The following is an 18,905-nucleotide window of genomic DNA, read 5'->3' as shown; positions in this document are numbered from 1 at the left end:
TATCTCTAGGTTTTTTCAGGATTTATGAATGGAATAAACTCCATTTTCCGGGATATCGATATTGCAATTGAATATATTTGAAGAATATTCGATTGATATTGTTTTGTTATAGATTGAGTGAGAATTGGTAAAGTTTCTATCAACATTAATTTCCTAATGTCGTAAGTTCCAATGAAATTTCTCAAAAGCTATATTTAGCATTTGACAGTTGGTTTCGATCATTTTTTCCCAACCTTTTACAATTCTTACAGTTATGTATTTTATTATTCGACTGTAATAATATTTTCTGACCGAAAAATCAGCCCATGTTCTTATGAATATTTGAAGGAAAGTTTACCTTAAACAACCAAATTATATTGAAATATCTCAATGATGTTGAAAATAAATAAAATCATGTTTTATTTTTATATTTACCTTATATTTAAAATTGAAATGAATATTTTCGGGTTGTAGTTTGTGGATTGAACATATCAATGGATTTTTCATATAGCTCAGAAGCTTGAAATATTAGAGGTTTCCTAGTAATACATCTTTTTTGGTAAAAATGAAGGAAAAAACTTGAAAATTGGAAAATTCAGTTTTAATATCAAATGAAAGAAATTTTATAAAGAAAAGTTCAAGAGTTGGTAGAGACAGATGGAATTTTAGTTCTTCTATACTAAGCAAATAGCCACTCTTAGTGCTGTGCAGTTTTTTTTATAAAGTAAATAAGCTACTTTATTAAATCCAAGCTCAACCATTAACGAAGAAAGAACTGAAAATGATTTTTTAAATCAGAATCGTTGTTATCCTCGTTTAATTAAAACTCTTAGCTCTCTGGTTAACATCAGTTCTACAAGATCTTGTTCTAAATCTGTTATTTATCCAGCATTTGAGAAAGGACCTATTGCCTCAATCCCTTCAATATTCAAGTAAATGGTAACAAGTGAGTATCAAGGTGAATTTAGATGTCAGAAATACATTAAAGAATTTAGCTACGACCAGGTCAGAAGCTTTCGATTTCTAATTCAATAAAAATTTAGAGAGATTTCCTCAAATTTTACTGAATTAGAAATCAAAAGTTTCTGATTTTTTTTTTGTTCTTGGAAGGAAACAATATGATGTATTTTTTCGATACTCTCTATTATTTGAATTCAACCCGCACCAATTCTTTACAAAATAATTTTCTATGGGAATAAAGCTTTTCCGATATAAGACACTATACGATATTGATGAGGATTATTGAGTCTCAGTGCTGCCCTGGTGATAATGAATTTGATACTTTGAAAAGCACACAGTTTCAGTCAATAAAACCTTGTAATCATGAAGATACTCAGCGAATGCTCTTGCGACCATCAATAATCATTATGAATTAACTGGCAATTATTTCTTTGAAGTTGGCAAAAATAACAAATTAGGTACCGAGACCCATATATTTGATGGTTTCCTTGTCACTATATATAAAAACCGTGTAGCAACTTGCAACGGATAAAAAATGTGGGCTCAAAAATTCATTGACAGAAAGGCTTATTCAAGATCGACTCAAGAATCAAATCCCAATACAATACAGAGAATGGAAATCCCACAATAAGCATTCAAAATTAGCATTGTTACAAATTACATCTGCAACAGAGTCTACCTGCAAGGTAGTCAGCCATATGTTAATGAAAATATTTTGGTAGTATGACAACAATTCCGTATATGATATGTTGAAAACCTCAATATTGATGACGCCATTTCATTATGATTTGAATTATTGTGGAATAAAGAGAATTATTTATTTATTTTTAGTAGTCCCACAATCGAATAGCTCGAACCGAAGTAACATTAGAAAAATATTCTATTTTATCTTTATATTTTGAAGGTTATTTGGACTTTCCTTCTGTTCGTACAATATTAAGATATAAGTTGTTTTGCTTTTCTGTTCATTTGTAACGAATTTAAATCAATAAAGTCCTATTTTCTAAAAATGGGATTTTATTGATTATTATTATTATTACCTATTATTTTGAATGATTGAAATTGGCCTTTTGTATATTCAATAATGTTGAACAATTGACAGTTTCACATTTTTCGATGAATGCCGAGATTTAAGTAGGCTGGAAATATTTTTGCAATATTTATATATTGCAGTTCTTAACAACAAATCTAAAATATATCTTCTATGTTCCGAGCAGATGATATTCGTTGCGAACCATTCGGGCAGAAAATTTTTAATGCATTTAACACTTTTTTTTTTCAAATTACACATGACTTTATCATTGCAACTTTTCCCTATATCTTTGCTGAAACAATCCAAAACTATTGTTGTGAATTTCTCCAGCAAAGATGTAGGTGCTTTTAATCCACATTCAAAATTTAAACCGTAATTTTTGAAAAAGATCAAGAGCTCATCTTCATTTTCAAGATTTTTAGGAGCCTCCAAAGTGATTTTACAATCTTCACACCCGAAACGCTCCCAACATTTTTCGACCAAATAACCTGCAAAATATACTACAGAACATTTTTCCAATGTCACTTCATCTCGAAATTCGGTGGCAGGAGTACTACTTGGACTACTTGAAGAATCCGAATCGTCCGATTCTGATGAAGACGAGTTTTCATCGAGATTCAATAAGGGAAAAGGTTCGTTGTTATCTGCCACTAAAATATTTTCATCGTCATCTGCCTTACTACCTGCATTGTCACTTGCAGATGGCCTTAAAAAATCTGATACAATGCTAATTTTGAATGCTGTTCTGAATGAACTTACTGTGGGATTTCTGTTATATCCCCCTCTCTGACGATACACAGAAAATTGATTCTCGAGAGGATCTTGAATAAGCCTTCCCGTGAATAAATAGTTGAATCCCTCATTTCTTTGATCATATGCAAATTGCTTCACGGCATTTATAGTTAATAGAAAACCATTAAAACTATCAGGCTTCGTTAATTTGTTATTTTTGCCAACTTTATACAAGTTTTCAATTAATTCATAACCATTATTAATGGCTGTTATAACTTCCGGATTTCTATCACTAAGTGCACGATTACAAGGTTTTGTTGAATGAAACCGTGTGCTATTCAAAGCATCAAATAAGTTGTTGATGGTTTCCACAAAGCGTGCAGTATTTTCGGCTGTTGCCGATACTAGTTCTCCAGTTCTTAGGGCTGTCATTATAGCAGCATAAACACTGTGAAAGGAGAAAATAAGATATTTACTCAAGTACATGTTAAATTCTATAGAAAAACTACCGCTCAATTGAGAGTGAGCAAAATAGGTACCAAATGGTATTTTATGATCCGGTCCTAGGGTCGTAATGCGTTCAATAATCCTTTTGACCTTGTAATAAAAGAAATTGGAGGTACACAAGAAAACGCTCAAAAGATAGAAGTGTCTAACGAGAAGAGATATAATAAACCATAACAGGCACTTTGAAAATTTGCCGACTGGCATTTCCTTATCATTTTAAGATAAATATAGTTAGTATGTTTCAGGATATACTAAAATACAAATTCAATGTAATGCATCCCCAAACCCTAGAACAATTTTCGTTAAAAAAATTGCATAAAAAAATCATTCATTATCGCTCATTGTTCCAAATTATCGAGAAAATTAATACCGATCATCCAAAGCGGAGCTTATTTTCGAGACTAATTCTCAATCAAAAACCTCATTTTGGAAATCCATAAATAATTTTCATTACATGACAACGTTCAAAATACAATTATAGATCCTTATGTAGACGCAGTAATCGTACGCTGGGACACAGCAATACAATCTAAATGCCATAAATAAATTCATTCTCATTAGAGGTATACAGATACAAAAAGAATGATCGAGCGGATTTTGAGAACATTAAATCCTCCAAGAATACACTTCGTCCTCAATTCTATGAATGATTCAAAACACTTTGTTTTCTGATTCAGTTTAGTTAGAGGAGGATGTGTGTACATTTCAAGACCCCAGGTTTAAAAGAATAGAAAGATTTGTCGGTTCTCAATTCAGAATAAAAAAAATTTTGACCACTGAAATAGAGAAATGTCTAAAAATCACAATGCATAGGGAACAGAAAAGCAAGATTTCAAATGAAAAAACTTTGCCAACGATTTAAAAGACGGCATTACATTTCGAATGTGGAATCTTATATTATTATTTTTAGAACTCTTTATTGCTAAATTCATATGTTTGAATCTTATATTCAATTTTTATATTTTTTTCATTGATAATATCCCAATTCTATTCATATTTCTTCGGATGAAACCACTTTTTACTATTATATGAATAATTTTAATTCAATTGTATCTATCAATTTGTTTTAATTATTCCTGAATAGAGAGTTAAGTGATCATTCAAACTTTTATCGTAATGCAAAACGCAATTATTCGAATAAATATTCAATGAATATTCGAATATTCAAATGTAGTGGTAACTTAATAATAACATAAAAATTGTTGGCAATGTCATGCGACCCCTTTTCAACCACGCCACTGAATGAATTATCGTATTATTTCTGCGCCATCTATAGCTCATGATTCAGCGCTATCTATTATCGAGTTACTTCTCCACTTTGGGTAGTCAATAGTGTTCGATATATGCAACCCGTAAAACACCGGTTCCAACTACAGTAGCGACTCCAAGTGACCAGCTCCTTGCCGTCAAACGGCGGTTGGCTTACTATCCATTCCTTATACTATGGTAGTACCTACAACATATCAATAGTACTCGAATTAGTGATGTGCCAGCTGATACAAGTTCAAGCGCCTTTTTGTCGAGTTGCCCAGAAATTATAGATGATGAGAAATATGGCCCTTGAAACTAACTAAGTAATCAATTTGGCAGCAAGTCTAGAAAGTTGGAGCCTTCTAATTCATTCAAAAATTTTTTTTTCGAAGGTAATATCCCTTAACATTTTTATAACTGCTGAAGTCGAGAATTATCTCTAGTTGTCTGCAAATCCCCTTCGAATATTTTCAAACCATTTCGAAAAAAAAAACATGAACGGTATTACACACTTTATAATAATATAAAATAAAAAATATAATGTATGATTATGAAGAACAAATTGCTCCCAATCAGATTGGTTGATGAATTATAAAATAACAGAATGAACTACGTTCTATAAATAAGAGGTGTTTCGAATGCCACCTCATCTTCATCTTCTTTGGCATTCAGATTATTTTCAACACTTTTCTTATTTCCAAATGTTTCTCCAATTTTTTCATCATTCTTTCTCTTAAATCGTATTTCTTCTGATGCTTTAACTAATTTCTTATAATTATCCGATGACAAATCATCATCTGTTTTCTTTTCTGTAGATATTTTAAATTTGTCTACGAGATTATTAATATTCCTCTTCCGTAGTTTAGGCCTAATAAAATTATTTTCTTCAATTTTGAGAGGTGGAAAATTATTTAAGTTGAATAGGGGATTCTGAAACGAGTTTCTTTTTTTGTAAAGATCGATATTTTCAAGATCTTTTTCGATTGTATCTAGATTATTGGCAGAAATTCTGGTATTCACTGAATTATCCAAACCCAGATCATCAGAATTACTTCTCGTGCGAATTTGAGGCATATCATTTGTTTCCATATAGTTCTCAGAATTAGCAGCTGCGTTTTCCGTATGATATGTTTCATCATCAATTTTTTTCAGCATATTGAGATGGTTCGCTATGTAACTCTTCAATGGTGCTGCCCTCTTCCGGGAATCTTCATCGAGTTGATTATATTGATCCAATAATTTGACAAGGTTGACTTCAAGTTGGCTCCTAAGATCTGGGTCTAGTCTAGCAGGGGGACAGGATGCTCTAAATAGAAAAGTATCTTCATGGTATTTGTCATCATGTCGTGAACTGATTCTATGCTTTGGAGGTCTCACTATTCTTTTCAAGAAATTTTTCAGGTGACTTGGAAGTCTTTCACAAAGTTTTTCTTCAATCTGTCTCTTAACCAATTTATTCAGAACGCAGGATACAGATCTGAGTAAATTCTTCGCTTCTTCGTATTCTGCGCGTTCTTCGAAACTACAAACTTTGGCGTAGTTTCTCTGATTCTGAAACATCAAAGAATTAATTTTCAAATTCAAGTTTCAAACTGATTTCCTGATAATTTATATAAACATATTCAACTAGAGGAAAGCTCGATTGATTATTCCATACGTTTGGTTGAAAAATTTTTGAAGCTGGGTACTGATAGTGCGATCGATTGACTGGGCACATTCAATCCGTGGAAACAGGTTTCTGCTGTTTCATTGCGTAATATTAGTCGCTTATATTGTTTCGACACCTCGTATTGTGCATTTCAAGTTGGTATCAAAAAGACAGAGTACAGCATGACATATGGTGAATTATCAATCATCCTAATAAAATACCTGTACACTCCGTAAATCTATCATATTACATTGAAGACCACGATATGACAGAAACTATCCTTATATATATATATATATATATATATATATATATATATATATATATATATATATATATATATATATATATATATATATACATATATATATATACATATATATATATATATATATATATATATATATATATATATATATATATATTATCATTATCATTATATATCACGATCTGGCATTTGAAATGAAAACGATATATAGCCTGAAATCGACTGCTATACTCCCGCTGGTCATGTCAACAAATGGGTTGGTGGAAAAACATCTGCTTAAGAACCCATAACAAAATTTCAGATAACTTATTTCATCAACTACCTCCAGATACAAACATAATATAATCATGATGTGGCGGATCTTTTGTAAGATATCGATATTTTCTGAATTCATTATTATTCACAGAAACAAATTTATATTTGATTCGGAGTTCAATCGATTAGATTTGACGCATAATGGTTATCAAAATGAAATTCGAGACAAGTCATCTGACTTATCACCCTTATACATATACACCTGAAATTCCATGGACATCTGACAAATATTTTCTGATATTTCAACTTTTATCTAAGAGTTTTCTTGATTCACTAGCAGATTGATTATTACTAATTCTGCCCATTTAATTGATTCATTGTGGTGCAAGTGATTTCTAAATTTCAATTCATTGAATTGGTAGCATTCTGATCACTGAGGAAATAAAATTTCAGACGGTTTTATCTTCGAAATCGCCCGAGGATTTCGTATTATCAAGCTACTCAAAAAGTACCGAGACTGTAGCTTGTTCTTTTTGTAAGTTATTGCATGTAAAGTGAGATCATTTCTACTCGATATTCGAAAATTACGGACATTCTAGCAAATTTTCTTTCATTCAAAGTATCAGTTGAGATTATTCAATAAACATATTGCATGAAATAGCTGAACGCCACTTATACAATTATAACAATATCGTATATCGAATAGACGCGATAAGACCCTGTGATCTGACAACACCGCTGGGATCGACAAGGTTGACCGTACATGTCAGTCGAGTATAATAATAATAATAAGCGGGTAGCGGTAGGTGAATCCCTAGCGATTCACCTATCAGGAGAGTTGAATCAACTCCTGCCCACCGCAGATTCCAGGAGCTCCCTGACCCGGGAAGCTGAAACCTGTCGGAGGGTCCCTGTCCAGGGTAACGGACGAAGCCGTGTGGAAAGCAGCTCAAGAATTCTCCCACCGTAGCTCTGCGGATCGTAAAAAGCGATCAAAGGCCGTCTCCCCCACGACACGGAGGAACTCATGAATGATGGTGAATTTGAGGAATAGGAATATAGAGCCGCTGCCTGAGGTTCGTCAGGGCGTGTCTGGAGCCGGCGCTGGACATGACAGTATGCGGGACGTCGGTGACAGAGTGCTAAGGAGACGGGCGTCTGTCGAACAAAATGCTACGCCTCCACAATTTCAACATTCTAGGAGAAGAATAACACGAGTTTCTCCGACCGCTGAAGGTGCTGCGCAGGATCCCCAACCAGCACTCACCCAAGCAGGTCTACCAAGAAGACGCATGAAATGGACAAGTTCGATAAATGAAACGATCATGCGCATATATTATGAAGTGACTAATATGGAAGAGGGTAAAATAGGCTACCGGCAAAAATTATCTGCAGAATTCCACAGAAACTATCCCGAACTCCAAGTTTCTGAGCAAAGAGTAGCCGACCAATACCGGGTCATATTGAGAAATAAACTTGTACCCGATGAAAGACTTAACACCATAAAAAATGAAGTCCAACTGAGGCTACAGAATAGAGACTTTTCATTTCAAAATTTATCACAGATATAACATAACTATGATAAAACTGAAACAGGTCAGGTGAAGCACTACATCACGATCTCTAATGGGTGGAACAAAGGTGGTAAAATTCGTTTATATCATATGGTTCTCCATCTAATATAAACTTCCGTAGCTCAGCCTCGAACAGTCTTGATGTTTTAATTTGCCAAAAGTATCTGGGAAGAGCATTATAAAGTTTCATGCAAGTATATTTAGTACTTCTTTGAGTTAACGTAAGAGAATATTTCGGAAGCAGATACGGAATAGTTTGACGAGTATTATTCGAATTTTTAAAATTAGAGAAAAGCTCTTTATGGGTGTTGATGTAAAGCAGGGACCTGTAGATGAACAAACCCGTGAAAGTCAGCATGTTATTCGCCCTGAACAATCCTCTACACGATTCCCTGAATGGCAATCGCAACATTGATCTTAATGTCATCTTTTGAGTGATGAATAGGCGCTTTGCATAAGAGGTGTAACCCCAAAATATGATCCCGTAGGATAGAATTGACTCGAAATTGGCAAAATAAACCGTCTTCAATACATCCAACCGAACCTGAAACTTTAATACATTTATTGTATATAGTACCGAAATCAACCTCTTATTTAAATTATCAATATGGAGGTGCCACTTCAGGGAAGTATCCATGCATATTCCTAAAAAATTGGTAAATTCAGCAATCGGAACGTTACTGTCGCAAATTTTGATCGAAGTTGGAAATAAGAGCCGAGATCGGTCAGTATGGAAGAAAAGTAACTCGGTTTTAGAAATATTTAAATTCAAACAGTTACTTTTACACCAGGATGTAATCAATTCGAAGGCCACCTCAGTTTTCCGCTTGACCGATTCAAACCCATCATCGGAAACTATAACATTAGTGTCGTCTGCATATAATAACATCTTGTAAGCTGGATTGTCAAGAATATTCGATAAATCATTTATATAAATTAAAAATAAAAGCGGGCCTAAAATGCTTCCCTGGGGAACACCCTTTGTGAGAAAGAGATTGTCGGACTCAAAGGTCAAGCCTTCCCTCACAATGTCCACCCTTTGTTCCTGTTTGCTCAAGTATGAGCGTATCAGCTTAAGCTGATTATCGCGAATACCACTAACCTCCAACTTAGACAACAAAATCTCATGATTGACACTGTCAAATGCCTTTGACAGGTCGAGAAACATTCCAAGAGGAATACCACTACCCTCCAGTACATTCAACACTCCATCCAAGAGCTCAAATATGACCGTTTCGGTGGATCTATGTGGAATGAATCCATGTTGATGTTTACTAAAGATTCTGTGCTTTTGAAAAAATGAAATAAGGCGGAGCGAAAGCACTTTTTCGAAAATTTTTGAGAACGATGATAATAAATTAATTGGACGATAATTTCCAAACTCCTCACATGAGCCTTTCTTAAGGACGGGCTTAACAATTGCCACTTTTAAAGATTCGGGAAAAACTCCCTCAATGAATGAGTTAGTTATAATAAAGCTTAATTGTGTCGCTATTTTATGTATGCATTTCTTTAGGATTCTAATGGGTATTTGATCATACCCACAAGAAAAGGAATTTTTCATATTCATAACTATACCTATCAACTCTGAGGGAGCCAAATCAAACATAAAAAAAGATTTATGACACTCTGTTTGTCCAGAAGTACTATATTGTGGAGGAGAAGAAGTGTTTTCACCTGCATTAACAAAAAATTTGTTGAATTTATTTGCGATCATATAAGGGTTCCCTGAAGGTGCCCTCAGGGTTCTTACGGTTTTTTTGCCAGTAAATTCATTTATTAGAGACCAAGTTGTTTTAGATTTATTAGTTGAGTTATCGATTAACTGTCCATAATGTTCTTGTTTTAGCCTTGATATCAATTTTGGTTTTATCAAATGCGTAAATTGGTGACCAATCTACTTCCGCTAGAGCACCCATGAATTTGTGTATATTGTGCTCACTAAAATTGCGTTGTTTTACTAACTCTTTTGTATTTGAGATATAGAACTCTTCTAGATTAAAATTAAATGCTATGGCACTGTGATCCGACAGATGGGGCTGAAACACTCTCACCTGTCCGCTCTCAACATTGGTAAATATATTGTCCAAGCAAAAAGAAGAGTGGAAAGTTTCGCGGGTTGGCTCGTATATCAGAGCCTGTGCGCCATATGCCTGCAAGATAGACATTAGCATCCGACAGCTACCTTCATCAGGCTTCATTAAGTCTATATTAAAATCTCCAATTATTATATATTTTGTTGATTTCTTTTCGGTAAAAACATCAAGAAGGCTCGAAAGCTTCTCAAAAAAAAATATCTAAATTACCCCGATTGGGTTCACCCGACCTGTAAATACATACAATATTTAGTTTAAAATTACCACCAAAAGTGCATTGAACAGAACAACATTCAAAAACATACTCTATAGCTAAACTATTTATATCATATCTCGTAGTACAGTTGTCGATAGAATTATGTCCATATAATACACATCCACCATGCATGTAGATTGGACGACAAAAGTTTGATAACTGCCTATAACCAGGTAGAGTGTAGTTGATCTTGACACTGCCAGTGTTCGGTAAGAGCCAAGAAGTCGAATTTTTCGGTAGCTACAAGTTGCTGTAATCCATTATACGAGGTAGATATACTCTGAATATTAATGTGAGCAATACCTAACCCGCTTCTAGACATCACAGTTGTAAACTCTAACTGGAGTTTGTTTTCTGGAAGAAATTTCGAAAAGAAAATTCCCTAACAGTAACGCCACTGGGCAAAAAATCTACACTATTAAGACGCTTGAAGATTTCATCAGAGAAGACGCCAACACTAAATGATGAATTTCTTCCCTTACTTTCGAGTTTCTTTATTTCTATTTCCTTATGTCCCTCTATTTCAGTTAAGTATTCGTTAATCATTTCACAAGATACATCATGCCAGCTATTTTGCCTATATAAAGCCATTTCTCCTTAACAGCACCTGAGAACTTAGCAGGTCTATTTTCTGTTATTGGACCTGTGGAAGTTAGGTATTCCAAACGTTTGTCCATTCTTTTCTTTCGAGAAACAGTTACCCAATTATCCTTGTTGTCTTGAGTTTTATTTTCAGCAGGGAGATTCACTATATCATGCATTAATATTCTTTGCTGAGCCTGTAAAATTGCTGTGTTTACAGTTTGTTTACTTATTTGAGGTTTAATGTATATATATATATATATATATATATATATATATCAACAATTTTAATTCCCAATATACAACAATAGTTATAAGTATGATAAGGGGTGTGGGAAAATTGATAAGTGTTATAATTTCACTCTTCTTTATTTCATTTAGTCGACGTTTCGATCCCGATGGGGACCTTCTTCAGGACTCTACAATAGCAATAGAAAACAGTCAAAAACATGGCAATCACAAAACATGTAAAAATAGTACATACCGAAATACAGAGTTGTAAAGACCTTATTTGAACACAAATCAATAGCTCTCAAGAAAGCAATGAACAAGAACATTAACAAATTTAGCGAAAAAAGATCTGATATTTCGTTAGCATAAGAGTAGAAATCAATTATCATATGTAAATAAGGTAAACCGAATAATCAACAAAATGAGAGGTTGACAAAAATGTTGTCAACCAGACTTGCCACAGAATACACGCACATGACAAATGAAACATAGAATAGCATTAAATCACACTTGGTCGCAGTAATTCACTCTCACCGAACTCAGAACAAATGCGATTATTGTATTTGTATTTGTATTTGTTCTGATTTCGGTGAGAGTGAATTACTGCGACCAAGTGTGATTTAATGCTATTCTATGTTTCATTTGTCATGTGCGTGTATTCTGTGGCAAGTCTGGTTGACAACATTTTTGACAACCTCTCATTTTGTTGATTATTCTGTTTACCTTATTTACATATGATAATTGATTTCTACTCTTGTGCTAACGAAATATCAGATCTTTTTTCGCTAAATTTGTTGATGTTCTTGTTCATTGCTTTCTTGAGAGCTATTGATTTGTGTTCAAATAAGATCTTTACAACTCTGTATTTCGGTATGTACTATTTTTACATGTTTTGTGATTGCCATGTTTTTGACTGTTTTCTATTGCTATTGTAGAGTCCTGAAGAAGGTCCCCATCGGGATCGAAACGTCGACTAAATGAAATAAAGAAGAGTGAAATTATAACACTTATCAATTTTCCCACACCCCTTATCATACTTATAACTATATAGATATATATATATATATATATATATATATATATATATATATATATATATATATATATATATATATATATAGATGTTTGCGCATTTTATATTTTTCTTGTATTACCTTGCGTGAAAACATAGGAAGAACATCTGTCGATCGCGTCTTCACGAGATCGCGTAGTATTCTTAATTCAGTATTAATTTGATTGTTTACGCTGAAAGATATCGCTCCCGTTTTTCATTCGAAATAAAATATTAGTTCGCCCGCTTAGAAATTCCGCTATAAATTATAGAAACTTTCGCTATTATTAACAATAGAAAATCCGCTAAACCAAAAAAATGTAGTGCACCCGCTATCAAATAGTTTTTATTCGCAATAGAAGAAAGTGCCAATAGTGTCTTCCAGTATTGGGTGGAAGCCGACAAGGAAAATAGCAGAAAGGGCGCTTGTTGAGACCCTTCGCTCCTTTTTCTACCCCCCAACCCCACCTATCTCCTTTGATTCACGAAGGGTAAAATACGTTAGCACAAGGATTAGATTTTGGTGAGTTGAATTTTCCGCAGTTTCCACAATTCTTTTTAAATCTATACAGTCCATTACAATTTGCCATAACATTAATTGGTCCTTCGAGCCGGATATTGTGTAGATTGCTGGAATTCAATTTCATTTATTTGAATTTTGTTGATTTCGTTGAAATTATTCTGTATTTCACGATTGGAATTTCAACTCTCCATTTCATGTTGAATTCAATTCAATTGACAGATGTTCTAACATTCAACGCATTCAGAATCTGGGTTTTTTTGTTCACATACGCTGTTTTATATTATTGAACCTGATTTCATTTTCCATTTGATCGAATTTAAATTAAGTATGTCGAAATCAGAACCTCAAATTGAGACTAAAAACAATAAGCTAAAAGTTTTAGAATCAAGAAAAGAAATGTTGTTCCAACGTTTCCAGAAACTGTACGATTATACAAAAAGTTTGGATAATCCAAAAATTCTGGAATATTTCAAAGTCGGTTTGAATAATTTAGAGAAATCGAAGACTCAATTGTTGGAAGTAGTTGATGAAATCAATTTACTGAGTGTAGAATGTTTGCCAGAGTATGTTCCTTCCTATCAAGTAATTGAAGCAGCGGACGATTTATATTGTCACATTGTACAGACTTCTAAAATAATGTCTATGAATGAAACTAATGTTAGTTCCTTATCCGCAATGAAAGCACAACCAAGATTGCCGAAAATTGGTATAGTGGAATTTTCTGGTGATCCTAAAATGTGGCCAATTTTTTATCAAAATTTCAAAAGCTGTGTTCATGAAAATCCTGATTTGGATGACACATGCAAAATTCATTATTTGCTCGGGAAATTACGCGGACGAGCTCGAACTTTGTGCTCTGGCATCTCACCAGTAGCAGAAAATTATGAAACAATCTGGAAAATATTAGTAGACACTTTTCAAGATGAACGCCTTTTAGCTACTACATATTTTAAATCTATAGTTGAATTTAAACAATTGAATATGGAATCCGCAAATAATTTGAATTCATTCTTAGAAAAATTTGATATAGCCGTTAGTGCTCTTAAACAGCTCTCATTGAAGAATCTTGCTGATTTTTTGCTTGTTTCTATAGCGTTATCAAAATTAGATCCTAATACACAAAGGCTTTTTGAGATGTCTTTGGCATCGAATGAAATTCCATCTTATGATAGCCTAATAAAGTTCGTTCAAAAGCAATCGAAAGTTTTGAGTAGAACCTCTACTCATGCCAGTAGTTCGACCCAGTCAAAATCGCCTGGGGCGAAACCTAAAGGTGCATATTCTTATGCCAGCGCTAGTTCTGTTTCAGATAAAATCGTACATTATCCTTGTCCTGTCTGCGGAGAAAATAGCCATTTGATAACCAAATTTCATCGATTTTTGAAGCTTTCGCCAAACGAAAGATATCAGTTGACGAGAGAAAAAATCTTATGTTCAAATTGTTTGAGAAGCAAACATAAAATAAGTCAATGTAAATCCTTAAATTCTTGTAGTGTTTGCAAAAATAGACATCATTCTCTTTTACATTTCAACAAAGAAACTCCAAAAGAAGTAAAACCTATTGTTAATAGTACTGTAGAAAGTAATATTTCTCAAAGTGGTGTTAGTTTGATGGTAGCTGATAGTATTAATCGCAAAATGGATATTTCGCATAATTATGATAGAATCACTTTATTACCTACAGCTGAGGTAATGATTAAAGTAGATGATAGATTAGAAAAAATTCGAGTTCTTTTAAATAGTGGTAGCCAGGATAATTTTCTCTCAACTGAATGCTGCAAGCATTTGAAAATTCCGTTCTCAAAAAGAGATATTAAGGTGACTGGAATAGGAAATATTAGTACACCTATAAGGGGTATAGCTCCAAACCTAACAATATTCTCACGCTTCAATGAAAAATTCCAAATAACATTGGACGCATTAGTTATAGATAATCTTACCTCAAAATTACCCTCATATGATATCCCATTGGAAGATTTAAGTTTCATTGACAATTTGCCTCTGGCGGATAGTAAATTTAGCTATTCTGGGAAAATTGATGGTATTCTGGGTGCAGCAATTTTCGTTGGAATTCTGAAGGGGGATAAAATAATCGACCGATCAAATAGCTTATTCGCTCTTAACACTTCCTTCGGTTACGTTATTAGTGGAAAATTTTCTTCATGTAACAAAACCAACTTGCCGCTTTACTCCAATTCGTTTCATATAGTTGTTGATAATTTCGCTCTAGAGAAATTATTGAAACATTTCATAAAACTCGAAGAAGTTCCAGAAAAGGAACATTTTAGCTCTGATGATTTAGCTTGCGAAGATTTATTCAAAGCAACTTACTCTAGGGAACCTTCAGGAAGGTATAAAGTATCTCTTCCTTTCAAAATAGATCCCTCCAATCTAGGAGATTCGTTCACTTCTGCTTTGAAAAGATTTTTAACTTTAGAAAAGAGACTGTCCTCGTCATTGGACTTAAAGGAGAAATATAGTGAAGTTTTTCGAGATTACTTGAATCAAGGTCACATGAAAAAGTCTTCAACTTTAGATGAAACTTTTGATTTTTCTACTCTCGCACCGCACTATTTCATTCCGCATCACGCTATTTTTAAAAATTCCACTACGACTCCGGTTAGAGTCGTATTCGATGCTAGCTTGAAAACAAATCCAAAATCCCTTTCGTTGAACGATTGCTTGTTTGCGGGTCCTAGACTGCAAATAGATATAGTGCAACTCTTTTTGAATTTTCGAATTTTCGAAATAGCTATCATTGCTGATTTATGTCAAATGTATAGACAGGTGAAATTAATTGAGGATCATCACCGATTTCAGCGGATATTGTGGCGCTTTTCACCTGAAGAATCAGTTGACATTTATGAATTAACTACAGTTGCCTTCGGCGTGAAGGCCTCGCCGTTTTTAGCTTTGCGAGTAGTTCAACAGTTAGCTTCCGATGAATCACAAAAATTCCCACTCGCTTCAAAGATAATTTCCAGAGATTTGTATGTGGATGATTCAACCACTAGTGTGGATAATATAGATGATGCAAAACTCTTGTTTTCTGAACTTACTGATATGTTTAGGTCAGGAGGTTTCCAAATTAAAAAGTGGCACACTAATTCGGAGGAATTATTATCGAATATTCCTATAGAACAACGTTCTTCGATTTTTCAGTTCAACGATGAGAGTGAAATTATTGAAGTATTGGGTATTCGGTGGGATTCGGAGGCAGATTCATTGTCTTCTGATATAAAAAATTTTTTGGTTGAAGACAAGATGCTCAGCAAACGTGTAATTCTTTCAAAAATAAGTAGAATTTTCGATCCACTGGGTATTTTAGGTCCGGTTATTCTGTATGCCAAGTTATTTATTCGGCAGTTGTGGGCTTTGAAGGTGGACTGGGATTCCAATCTTCCAAGTAATTTAATAAGTAGATGGAGAAAATTTGAAACAGAAATTCCGCTTTTAGAAAATATTTCTATTCCTAGATGGTTAGGAGCAAACAATAACCTTCCCATTTCATTAATTGGTTTCGCAGACGCATGTAGTGGTTCATACGGTGCTGCCATCTACTCACGCTTAGTTGTTGGTCAACAAGTTCATGTAAATTTAATTTATTCTAAATCAAAAGCAGCTCCTTTGAAAGTATAATCAATTCCAAGACTGGAACTTTGCGCTGCTTTTTTGTTGTCCAAATTAATGAAGTATGTAGAATCCGTATATCGCGCAAGAGGTAAAGTTGAAAGAATATATGCCTGCAGTGATTCGCAGATCGCATTATCTTGGATTTCGAGTTCACCTCATAGGTGGCAAACATTTGTAGCTAATCGCGTGTCATTAATCCAAACCAAAATTTCTAGAGAAGATTGGTTTTTCGTTCGGGGCAGTGAAAATGTGGCTGATATTATTTCAAGAGGATTGTATCCCGGCGAATTCATAGAAAATAAGGATGTTTGGCTTTCAGGTCCGAAATGGTTAAAGGAAGACATTAAAAAGTGGCCTTTAGTAGGTATTAAAAATTTAGAGTTGCCTAATGATCTGCCTGAAAAACAGAAACTCACTTTCGTTTCTATAGTTGAAACTTCGGAGAATATTTTCTATTCCCTTATTCACAAATGTTCATCATTCCAAAGGTTATGTAACATTATGGTTTTCGTATTACGATTCACCAAATTATTACCTTATCGGAAAGAAATAGTTATTTCTGATATAGATGAAGCAGAAAAATATTTCATTAAGATACTACAGAAGATACGGTTTGCGGATCTTTTGTTGTGTTTGAAAAAAGGAAAAATAATTCCCTCAAATTTTAGGAATTTATCGCCATTCCTGGATAAAAATAAAATTATTCGCGTAGGAGGCCGAATCTCAAATGCAGAAATAGGTTACAATCATAGGCATCCTTATCTTCTTCCAAAAAACGAACATTTCGTGAAAATTTTGATAGATAATTATCATAGAAAAAATTTCCATACCGGTTCACATTTATTGCATTCTTTGATAAGGACAAAATATTGGATCATTTCCGCTCGTACTATGATTCGTCAGAGAGTTAGAGCTTGCAATATATGTTTCAGATTCAAACCTAAAGCTTCCTATCCATTGATGGGAAATTTACCTCCTTACCGAGTAAATATTCCGCAGAAACCGTTTATAGATACCGGGGTTGATTATGCGGGTCCTTTTTCGATTACCTTGACTCGACATAGAGGAGTAAAAACGCAAAAGGCTTATGTTTGTTTATTTGTCTGTTTAGCTACCAAAGCTTTACATTTAGAACTTGCGTCAGATTTATCTACTGACACATTTTTAGATTGCCTCGAAAGGTTTTTGAGTAGAAGAGGCCCAATCCAGACGCCACTTAGATTCCTTGAAGAAATTCATCGTCTCAAGCGATTATACAAATTCTCTCAAAAACATTCTTATTAAAAATCAGATTAGTTGGAAGTTTAATGTTCCATTAGCGCCTCATATGGGTGATTTATGGGAGGTCAAAGTCAAATCGATGAAAACCCATTTGTTTAAGGCAATAGGACATCAAATTCTTTGTTATGAAGAATTCGCTACTGTTTTGGCCCAAATAGAAGCACTTTTGAATAGTCGCCCTTTATGTGGGTATATTAGTAGTGATCCATCCGATCCTGAAATGCTTACGCCCGCTCATTTTACTTTGAATACGCTACAATGCTTACCATCAATTGACGTCTCAAATATCGATTCTAATAGATTGCATAGAAAGCAACTGTTGGATCAAATAGTTCAGTCGTACTGGAAACGTTGGAAGAACTAGTATTTGAGTCAACTTCAGGTACGAACGAAGTGGACACAAAATTCAAGTTCCCTCACACTCGGAACAATAGTTGTTCTTATGAATGAAAATACTCCTGTCCTTCAATGGCCTTTAGGTATCATAGTTGAGGTTTTTCCAGGAAAAGACGGTATTGTTAGAGCCGCCTCTGTTAAAACAAAACATGGAACATATCAAAGGCCAGTTACCAAATTGTGTCCTTTGCCGACACAATGAGTTTTTCATTTTTTTTGTATATTTGTCTTAGTTTTTAATGCATTGAGTAATTTAATAATTGGAAAATGAGTACCATTCCCCAATGGTGAGGGAGGATGTTTGCGCATTTTATATTTTTCTTGTATTACCTTGCGTGAAAACATAGGAAGAACATCTGTCGATCGCGTCTTCACGAGATCGCGTAGTATTCTTAATTCAATATTAATTTGATTGTTTACGCTGAAAGATATCGCTCCCGTTTTTCATTCGAAATAAAATATTAGTTCGCCCGCTTAGAAATTCCGCTATAAATTATAGAAACTTTCGCTATTATTAACAATAGAAAATCCGCTAAACCAAAAAATTTTAGTGCACCCGCTATCAAATAGTTTTTATTCGCAATAGAAGAAAGTGCCAATAGTGTCTTCCAGTATTGGGTTGAAGCCGACAAGGAAAATAGCAGAAAGG

General features: G+C 34.0%; 1 protein-coding gene across 1 annotated transcript in view; it reads right to left on the bottom strand.

Moving 5' to 3' along the window:
- Positions 1 to 4,959: 4,959 nt before the first annotated feature.
- Positions 4,960 to 18,905, bottom strand: part of LOC123671129 — a 503,163-nt gene continuing 489,217 nt past the window's right edge. Inside the window, exon 9 of the mRNA XM_045604823.1 lies at positions 4,960 to 6,013. Within this exon, the coding sequence (XP_045460779.1) occupies positions 5,072 to 6,013 (942 nt within the window). The 3' untranslated portion in view covers positions 4,960 to 5,071. The remainder of the gene's footprint in view (positions 6,014 to 18,905) is intronic.

The sequence above is a fragment of the Harmonia axyridis genome, chromosome 1 (genome assembly GCF_914767665.1).
Source record: "Harmonia axyridis chromosome 1, icHarAxyr1.1, whole genome shotgun sequence".
In the NCBI taxonomy this organism is placed as follows: domain Eukaryota; kingdom Metazoa; phylum Arthropoda; class Insecta; order Coleoptera; family Coccinellidae; genus Harmonia; species Harmonia axyridis.
The sequence above is the reverse complement of the archived record's forward strand: the minus strand, read 5'-3'. Positions and strand labels throughout refer to the sequence as shown.